Source organism: Dendrobates tinctorius, unplaced genomic scaffold (genome assembly GCF_039654945.1).
Source record: "Dendrobates tinctorius isolate UK_male_01 unplaced genomic scaffold, ASM3965494v1 ptg000032l, whole genome shotgun sequence".
Taxonomy (NCBI): domain Eukaryota; kingdom Metazoa; phylum Chordata; class Amphibia; order Anura; family Dendrobatidae; genus Dendrobates; species Dendrobates tinctorius.
In genome coordinates this window covers 14,744,627-14,755,000 of record NW_027361700.1, presented here as the reverse complement: position 1 = coordinate 14,755,000, position 10,374 = coordinate 14,744,627, and the positions used below count along the sequence as shown (strand labels likewise).

The window sequence follows — 10,374 nt, the reverse complement described above, 5'->3', positions numbered from 1 at the left end:
ATAAAAATATAATGTCCACTTCAAAGAAAAGGGAAGCCACACCTTTATTTGCACTGAGTGACACTGACTGACGCTAGCTATATATAGGGGCTGGCTGTCAGTGTGGAGGGTGCAGTTACAGCCACCTCTAGCTCCAGCAGCCCTCGACCGTGACTGGAAGCCAAACGTTGCCAAGGGGAATAAAATTAAATTTTCTTCAGGCAGCGTGGAACGGATCCTTTTCAAGTGGGAAAACAACAGACGGCTATTTAACAGATCCGTTTTCCATAGACTTCAGTGTTAAAAAAAAAAAAAAAAACGGATCCAGTTGAACTCAAGTTTTTTTTCAGGCGGACAAAAAGGGTTGTCTGCGAAACTTATTTTGTAAATGGATTGCTGCTGGATCAGTTCTAAAGGTTGATTACTGGACAGGTGAACGTAGCCTAAAGCCCCCTTTACACACTGCGATATCGCTGTAAAGTCACCGATTTTGTGACATAGCAGCGATATTGCTAGCGATATCGCTACATGTGATACTTACCTCCGACCCGCTTCCCCGCTGATTATCGCTGGTCGCGCGAGAAGGTGCTGGATCATTTCTCGTCGGGCGCTTCCTGTGGCGCCGACGAGCGACGCGTGGACGCGGGTGGGAGGACGTCAGGATCGCCGCGTCTGACAGGTAAGTAGTGACCGCTGCTATGTCGCTGGTGAGATCTGCCTGTGTGGCAGCTCACTAGCGACCAGTTAGCGATGCACCAACGATCCATATCGTTGTCGGGATCGCTGGTGCATCGCTAAGTGTAACGGTACCCTAACAGACATTCAGATATTTCATCAATCCCTGAGATAAGAATTTCTTTTTATTACTCGCTTGCAAAGCACAGGCTGTCATTAGTTTACCTGGGGAGGACTGTTTTTTTGTTACTTTTAGGATATGTGCACACAGCATCTTTTTCAGTTAGATTCCACCTGCACTGAAGAAAACGCAGCTAAAAATGATCATAGTGTGCAGCAATGTAAAAACTACACTTCTGTGCACATGTTCAGTCTTTTATCTTCTTCAGGGTGCAGCAACATGGTTAAAATGTTTATTCATAGCCACTATAGTGTAAAATACAAAGAATAGACACGCTGGTGAAACAAAGCTGTCGTGCGCATAGTCTCAGGCTGTTATCATGCATGAAGGCTGTGCTGCAGCTTTTAGCCAAAGGTAAAAATGGGTCCAGAAGGAAGGAGAAGTATATCCGTTTTATACTTTAAGGCTGTGTGCCCACGATGCGATTTTTTTTTTTTTTTTTTTTTTTTTTTTTTTTTTTTTAAAGCGTTTTTCGGCGCGAAAACGTTTAAAAATCGTGTACAGAACTCCCCCCATGCATTCCTATGGCATTCCGCACATGCTGTGCTAATGCTGCGTCTTTTTCTGCGGCGGAATCGCATTGTGGAAAAAATCGCAGCATGGTCATTCTTTTGTGCGGAATCGCAAAGAATTGCCGCGATTCCGCACCCATAGGAATGCATGAGAATCGCTTACTTCCCGCATGTGGCTATGCCCACCATGCGGGAAGTTAAGCGTCTCATGTGCGGTTGGTACCCACGGTGTGGAGGAGAGGAGACTGTCCTCCAGGCCCTGGGTACCATACCCCTCTAAAAAAAAGAATAAAAAATAAAAATATCGGGGTATATTTACCGTCCGGCGCTGCATTCCCGGCCTAAGCGTTCCCAGTAATGCCTCGCGGCAAGGTCCTGTGATGACGTAGTCTCGCGTGACTCTAGCGGTCTCGCGAGATCGCTATAGCAACGCGAGACTATGTCATCACAGGTCTCGCAAGGCATCGCTGGGAACACTGTGGTCCGGGATGGCAGCGCGGGACGTCGGAAGGTAAATATACCCCGATTTTTTTTTTTATATTTTTTTTATCATTTTTAACATTTTATCTTTTACTATTGATGCCGCATAGGTGGCATCAATAGTAAAAAGCTGCTCACACTTGTCAAACACTATGTTTGACGAGTGTGACCAACCTGTCAATCACTTTCCAAGCGATGCTTCAAATCGCTTGGAAAGTGCTTGAGAAAATCGCGGCAAAATCACAAACAGAATCGCGGTGAAATCGTGCGGAAAAAAACGCGCAATTTCTGGGAAGGAGTCCGGTTTTTAGTGTGCGTTTTAACACGCAACGTGGGCACACAGCCTAAGGGTTTGCTTTCATCCAGTTTCTGGCTTTGACTCAAACAAACTGCCACAAATTGCATCCCACATCCAAAGCTTTGGGGTTGTATGGTGAAGATTTCAACTTACTATAATACTTTAATTACAATTTGATGCTGATTTCATAATTAAGTTCTTCTTTGTTTGTTTTGAGAGGGGCTCCGAATCCCCTTCTCTCTTTGTCATCATGTGATAAAGAGTGTTGGCTATCGAGCTCAAATAATTGTAATCAACTAAGCCAGTTTAATTCTGTCTCTGAATATGTTGGGTTGCCAACCTCATATTCAATTTTTTTTTATTTTAATTCACAAACAGTTCAATTTTCTTTATGGACATTTTCCACTCCTCTCGATAAAGCCATGCACCCTGAGATGTCCAAAATAATAGAGTAAAATATATATATATGTATCTGTATTTCTAATGGTGTGTGTGTGTATATATATATATATATATATATATATATATATATATATATACACACACACACACTCCGTTAGAAATACATGTACTACTGTATACTCAGGTTCCAATATACATCTACAGTATATAGTGCACTGTGGTTATCAATGTGTGTACACACTCGCACAGATAACCACAGTACACATACACGCACAGATAAACACTCTGCACAGATAATATGTGTGTGTGTGTGTGTGTGTGTGTGTGTGTGTGTATATATATATATATATATATATATATATATATATATATATTTACACTTTTACAAAGTGGTACACACAAGTATCCTAATATAGATAGATAATAGTAAATCTGTACACATTTAATTGCTTACATATGATGTCCCTCTGGCAAGTGCATTCTTCCATCTTCAGCAGCTCCATCTTGGTAGTCTCCTGGCTGTCCATCAATCAGCACTACTGGCCAGATCTCCAGCTGTCAGCCTGTCCTGTCTTTTGCCTCTTCACTACCTTTGATAGCTGCTGGGAATAGCCTCTGAGCAGTCACTGATTCTGACACTTCTTCTCCTTCCATCTGAGAAGTTCTGACAGCTGCCTGACCCATGTAAACATGGGCCATCACATCGCCTGTATCCACTTACCACCCCTGTACTGATGGGGCTTTATTGGGGAATGGCTGCACTGGCCATTCAGGCAGCATTCACACTGCACCTACTGCTTCTGAAGGGGCCAGAGCAGTGGTTTTCCAATAAAACCGCCTCTGTACAGGGTTTTGAGATAGCTACATGGGGGATTGATGTAATAGCTCATGCGAACATTGGTCAGGCAGTTCAGTTGTAAGAACTTTTCAGAAGGAAGGAAAGTTGTTAGATGTATTGACTGCTCAGAGGCTGTTCAAGCAGCAGTCAGAGTCAGTGAAGAACCTAGAGACAGGATTGGCTGAGAACATCAGCCATACTTGTCAGGCCTATCATGCTGAACACACTAAGGCTGTGTGCACACGTTGCATATTTAGTTGCAGATCCGCAGCGTTTTTGGCCACACGGATTCACATCAAATCCGCAGTGTAGTGCACAGCCAATTTTAGTGAATGTGAAATTAGTGTTTGTTGTGCACATGCTGAGGAAAAATCCACACAGATTTGCAGCGGGTTTTTTTCCGCATCATGTCAATTTTTGCGGATCTGCAGCGTTTCTGCACCCATTGACTTCCATTGAGTCAGGCACATCCGCAGCAAAACGGCAGATGTAAAAAAGATCTGCGGATGTGGGTGCTAGAAACGCTTCAGATCGGGAGGAGGGAAGTGTGTGGGCGGAGACTGTGTGCGTGTCAGTCTGCGTGTGTCCCTGTGTGCGTGTCTGTGTAAGCAGCCATTGTCTGATGGGAATATTGCTCCCCTCTGGCTATGTATGCTCACAGCGATAGTATTGCCAATGATGTAAAAGTAGTTCCATCAGACAATGCATGTGTTCAGTAGTAAAAAAAAAAAAATACAGTACATACATGTACACACAACATATAACATAGAGTACATATTCACCAATCACCTAGTCCCCAAAACCCTCGATCTCCTGTAATAAAAAAAAAATAAACCAACCTATCCATTACCTTTCCACCGTAGTCCAGTTAATAACGAGTGTTCCACGACTATCTCCCATGTAGAACACTGGCATCGGGTGATGTCAGTGCTCTACAGGGGCTCCCGCGATGAACTGACAGGCGGAGGTAATCGTCCGCGATGTATCCCTCCGCTGCCGGGAGAGAGGTCCCATAACCCTAATTCTCACACAGCATTGCCGTAAAGTGAGAGGATAAACTCAGGTAACCTCTTCAGTGATGCACTGCAGAAGGCATTGTCTCCTTTCAGTGCATCGTGGGAGGCCCTATAGAGCAGTGACATCACCCAGTGTCACTGTTCTTCAGGGGAGATCGTCGTGGGATATTTGTTATTAAATGGACTATGTCGAAACAATGAGTATTTGTTTATTACTTTCTGTTTTTGCAGGAGATCGAGGGCGTCACCTGAATTAGGCGTATAATAAAGACGGCAAAACTGTGTAGTGTTTTATTTCATTAAAAGTTTTTTTATGGCTGTCTTTTTTTAACCCTTAACTATAGGATTAGTAATATATAGGTATCTTATTGACGCCTCTCCATTACTAACTGGGCTTGATGTCACCTTACAATACAAAGGTGACATTAACCCCTTATTACCCCATATGCCACTGCTACAGGGCAGTGGGATAACAGAGGCTAATTCCCGGAATTGGCGCATCTTACAGATGCGCCATTTCTGGGATGGCTGGGGGCAGATATTTGTAGCCAGGGGGGCAATAACCCTGGTCCGACCATCCTAGGCTTTGAATATCTGCCCCCAGTCATCGTCTTTCCTTCCCTGGCGCAGAAAATTGCGCAGTAGATATATAGATCTATCTTTAGATCTAAATGGAAAAAACTCAGCAACACTCCAGTTCAAAGAAAAATTGTGGACTTTAATCCAGCACCAAGTGGTGCAACGTTTCGACCTCACAGCACAGTCTTTGTCAAGCATCTATAGATCTATCTATCTCTCTATAGATCTATCTATCGAAACAGAAAATTTAGAACAGCACAATCTAATAGGCAAAAGAGAGTCCCACAGGCAAATACCAAACCTCTTAATGCAGGGATTCAAAAAATAGGAACAGCACACAGTTTCTTGTGAAAAAAGCTAGATAAAATAGCTCTCTTTTTGTCACAAGAAACGTGCTGTTCCTATTTTTTGGATCCCTGCCTATCTATAGGTGTGTAAACTATTCTTCAATGGAGTATGCAAAATAAGAGGTTGGACAAAGAAATTACATCACAACTTTTTTTTGTTAAATAATAGATCTTTATTTAGCTTACAAAAACGCATACAAATCCGCATGAACAAATGCATCAAATCCACGTGGATTTTTACCTGCGTTTTCTGCCAAGAGATGCAGATTCTGTGCAGATAAATCAGCAGGCAAATCTGCAATGTGGGCACATACCCTAAGAAGCCGGGGGGGTGTCCAGGAATCCCGCTCTGCAGTAACTTGTGCAGTACAGTGCTCTGGCCACTCTTCTGTTTGTACTGCGCATGTGCAGTACAAACTTCGGCAAAATTTAGAAAAATCCTGGACAGTGCTTATTTTCGTCTGGACGTTACAGGCGGTAGAGAAAAACACCAGCTTTTTATGAACTGTCCATAAATTTACTGACAATTGGCAACCCAGATTGCAATAGAGAAGAGGGCTGGCCTTGCTAATGAGCTGAGCCTGATAGCCAGCCCCCTTACATGACTGACTCACTAGGAGCTCTCTGAGGGATGGAAGGAGGCGCCTGAAATCTGTGCTAATTTTATTTGTACATTAGTAAGATTATTTTCTATTTGCAAAATATCTTCATAATGTTCATGTCTCCAAACATTTTAACAAATATTGATTCTACTGGATCGTCTCCAAACACGCCATTCTGTATACAGGATTGTAAAATCCCTGCACCTTGCAGCCAGTGTACATAGAAATCCCACAATTTTTTGTTTTATTATTAATGTTCAACATATTCTACAGTTTTAGATAAACCATTAATAATCTCCTACTACTGTTCCTTTAAAGGGAACCTGTCACCTCGTTTTCAAGCTATGAGCTGCGACCACTGCCTTTTGGGACTTAGCTACAGCTTTCTAGAATACTGTAGATAAGCCCCCGATCTACCCTGAAAGATGAGGAAAACAAGTTTTACTATACGCACCCAGGGGCGGTCCTGTCCGATGGGTGTTGCAGGTACGAGCCAGCGCCTCCCATCTTCATGCGATGTCATCGGCTTCCTTGCTTCGTGTCGCGGCTCCTGCGCAGGCATACTGATCTGCCCTGTTGAGGGCAGAGCCAAGTATTGCAGGGGCTGGGCCTCTCTGACCTTTCCCAGTGCCTGTGCACTGCAGTACTTGGCTCTGCCCTCAAAAGGGCAGATCAGTACACCTGCGCAGGAGCCATGACATGAAGCAAGAAAGATGACGACATCGCATGAAGATGTGAGGCGCCGGATGTGTGACACCCATCGGACCAGACCGCCCCCAGTTGAGTATAACAGAATGCTGTAGATCAGGGTTCCTCATCTCCAGTCCTCAAGGCCCACCAACAGATCATGTTTTCAGGATTTCCCTTGCATTGTACAGGTGATGCAATTATCACCTGAGCAATACTAAGGAAATCCTGAAAGCATGATCTGTTGGTGGGTGTTGAGGACTGGAGTTGGGGAACCCTGCTGTAGATAAGCCCCGAAAGGCAGTGGCCGCAGCTTACAGCTGGAAAACGAGATGACAGGTTCCCTTTAAAGAAATTTTTTGTTAAGGGGACCTGTCATCAGGTAATATGTTGTTGTTTGTGCTCTCATATTATTCCTGCTGCTCCTGAGTGTTCTGTTTTTTTGAAAAAAAATCCATAAGGTTCCAAAGACATGGCGCCTTTTCCTTGCTAATTTTTATGTTCTTTACAAGGGGGTGGTGCTCACAGGAAATACTGCAGAGTAGCTGAGACACGCCCCCAAAGAATCCTGTAAGCCACTCCCCTTTGTATAGACCATAACAATTTACACTAAATAAAAAGGCCTAGATCTCTGGAGCCGTAGAGTGGATTTTAAGAAGACAAAAACCGGTGTATTCAGGCAGACAGTGGGAATACAATAAGAGGAAACACTGGACACTTTTTACCTGCTGACAGGTTCTCTTTAAGTGAGGATCAAGTGCTTATTTTTTTACTTTGTATAATTTCTACTATTTTTTGTAATTTGTATTTTGTGAACTTCTCTGTTTTACAGATCTTCTTCCGTACTTCAACAGGAGATGTCCAAGCAGTGATGTTGCAGGAGTCTACACCTCAGCCATGCACCATGGGAAGCACAGGTTCATTATCAACACTATCTGCTACTCCCACTAAGAAGAATTTCACTCGCAAAGAGCGGTCCTTAGCCAAAATTGCCCCAGCAGGGAGCATCATTAACCTGAATACAGCACAGCTTTCAGCCACTGCCCAGGGCATACAGACTATCAGTATCAATGGCGTCCCAGTGCAAGGAGTACCTGTTACCATCACCAATGCTGCAGGTGTATATCCCAATGTGAATATGTAGCCAAACAAAAAAAAGCTAAGCTACTGCCCTTACCTGCTGAACATTTAACACATTAATATGATTTGCTTGATTATCCTTCTATTAAATGAGTCAACACACCCTTGTGTTTGTGTATCCAATCAGGGCAGCAGCAAATCAGTGTGCAGAACGTGTCCAGTAATAACGTTGCCATCAGTGGCCTCAGCCCTTCCCAGATACAGCTACAGATGGAACAGGCCTTGTCTGGGGATCTACAGCCAGGAGAGAAGAGGAGGAGGGTGGCCTGTACTTGTCCAAACTGCAAGGACGGGGAGAAGGGGTGAGAGCGTTCACTAAGTGGAGATCAAGTTGTGTGAGGCTAGTTAAATAAAGGGCAGGGGTGGGAAGGGATTGATGGAGGGATTATTGTGCTGAGGAGAGACACTCTCTACCTCTCAGCAGGTGGGGTCCCCCTGGCAGGAAGAGGCACGTGTGTCACATCCCTGAATGTGGGAGGACGTTTCGCAAGACTTCACTCTTGAGAGCCCATGTCCGGCTGCACACCGGGGAGAGGCCATTCGTGTGCAATTGGGGATTCTGTACAAAAAGGTTCACCCGCAGTGATGAGCTGCAAAGGCACGCACGCACTCACACAGGTGTGTGGCGCATGTATGCACGCATGCACGTGTAAGGCACTCTGTCCCACATGTATGACATGTATACTGATTTTACTCTGCTGTCCCTGCACAGGTGACAAGCGCTTTGAATGCCCTCACTGTCAGAAGAGGTTCACACGCAGCGACCATGTCAGCAAGCACTTCAAGACACACCTCGCGCCAAAGAAGCTGTAATGCAAGTGGAAACCAACTTAACTCTGTGGGACCCTTAAAATGATGCCATTGCGTTCTAAGTTGGAACTTCTTCAGATATGTTTGGGCTACCCTGAATCATGGTCCTGTGTGTGGGACTCCAAGCCCAATAATGCTACTAGTGATCATCACCACTCTGTAGAAGTCATCATACTGCTGGTGTGTGCCCAGCAAGCAGATGGTCGAGTTTTCAAGACCACCTAGAGTTCTGTACTGAGAACAAGGTGTCCACATCTGGACTACACATTCGCTCTGTGTGTCTCAGCACTTTTCAGCATAGGATTTACTATTGCTGTTCAACATGAAGGATTTTGCTGGGGGGAGAGCGTGTGTACATTACCTGGCCCCATGCTATTTGGCTTGGCCAAACATTCCCATGTTTGCACTGCTCTCTCCCTGTAGGAAGGTGCCTTAATATCTCCCCTCTTCCAATATTCTTAAGTGTAAGAGCTTCAATTATAGTTGTGCTAGTCTTGCATTCATACCTGTTGTCAGGACAGGAATTTCCACAGCTTTCCATAGCGTAGAGCCCCCGTGTACTTTCTTCTATTTATACCAGAAAGTCATTGTTCCTTTCCAGTCAGTCTCTATGACATATGTTGTATTTGCAATTTTAGCGATCAACCAGATAAATAATTTAAATAAAAGAGGGGATTTAACATGATCACATTATATAACGGGTGCAAGCTCTGAGAACATTTGTTTTCCCATAAGCCCTTGTCATGACCAGAAGATATATATATAACTCACTGACACATGAATGTTCATTTCTAATGGAAATGTGCAGTTTTACTCCTTAGTAGTTGTTGAGTTCTACTTTGGTTCTTAAAGTGAACCTATCATGGAGTTTATTTTTGGAATTGTTACAAAACTGTTATATTTGAGGGTCCGGACACCATTTCTCTTCTGTAGACTTGGATTTCAATGTTTCTCCTCCTTAGGCGCTGCCATAATCCTGATGCTTAACTCTTGTTTAGGCTAAATAAAGTAAGAATGCTTTAAATGCAATCTAAGGTGGAGTGTCCCTTATCGCTGTTAGACAGGGATGTGAATGTTAGGCAGTAGGACAGAAATCTGAGTAGTATCAGTAAAGTTAAAAAGGAACACTCCAGGCAAAATTATCCTGTTATACCTAGTATTGGGGATAAATTAGGGGTGTACTTTTTATCTTTGGAACCCTATGTCATACTCTTTACACCCTCAGTCCTGAACTAAGCGGGACAATCATATTTAATAGGGGGGTTCACTCATAGCAGAAATGTCTAAGCCAGTCTCATTCTTACATAGAAGTAAAGGAAATACACTGTATGCTCAACTTCAGAAGGTGCTCAAGTAGGGCCCCACACCATACATGAATAATAAAGAAAACTTGGCGCTTCTAGAATATTTTTTAATGCAGCCAGAAAATAATATTGATGTTTTGGCCTCACTGGCCTTCATCAGTAACAGACTGCAATATAGTAGTTAATCGCATTCATTGCGATAATAAAAGTGACACCATAGTCACTTTAAATGTGACTGGTCATGCACTAGGCGCTGGGCATGGATCCTGTATCAAATAGTACCTGGATGGGTGGGGGTGCCAGCGTGCAGACATCAGCGACGCAGTATCTACTGCTGTCTGTTATTGATGAAGGCCAGTGAGGCTGAAACATCTATATTATTTTCTGGCTGCATTAAAAAATCCAAAAAAATATTCTAGAAGTTGAGTGCCAAGTTTTCTTTATTATTCATTCTTACATAGGGACTGCAGAAATCCAAAGAAATACTGCCAAAAATGAAATGAGCAGCAGCCTGGGTTCAAAAT

The 10,374-nt window shown here is 43.6% G+C and overlaps 1 protein-coding gene across 5 annotated transcripts in view; it reads left to right on the top strand.

The window, feature by feature from the left end:
- The window catches only part of SP2 (Sp2 transcription factor), a 29,089-nt gene extending 19,514 nt beyond the window's left edge, over positions 1-9,575 (top strand). For 3 of the 5 annotated variants that reach the window (XM_073572445.1, XM_073572447.1, XM_073572446.1), the window contains exons 5-8: positions 7,429-7,714; positions 7,864-8,038; positions 8,158-8,354; positions 8,449-9,575. In XM_073572445.1, the coding sequence (XP_073428546.1) occupies positions 7,429-7,714; positions 7,864-8,038; positions 8,158-8,354; positions 8,449-8,549 (759 nt within the window). In that variant the 3' untranslated portion in view covers positions 8,550-9,575. The remainder of the gene's footprint in view (positions 1-7,428; positions 7,715-7,863; positions 8,039-8,157; positions 8,355-8,448) is intronic. The other 2 variants (XM_073572448.1, XM_073572449.1) reach the window with 2 other exon arrangements.
- Positions 9,576-10,374: the final 799 nt, after the last annotated feature.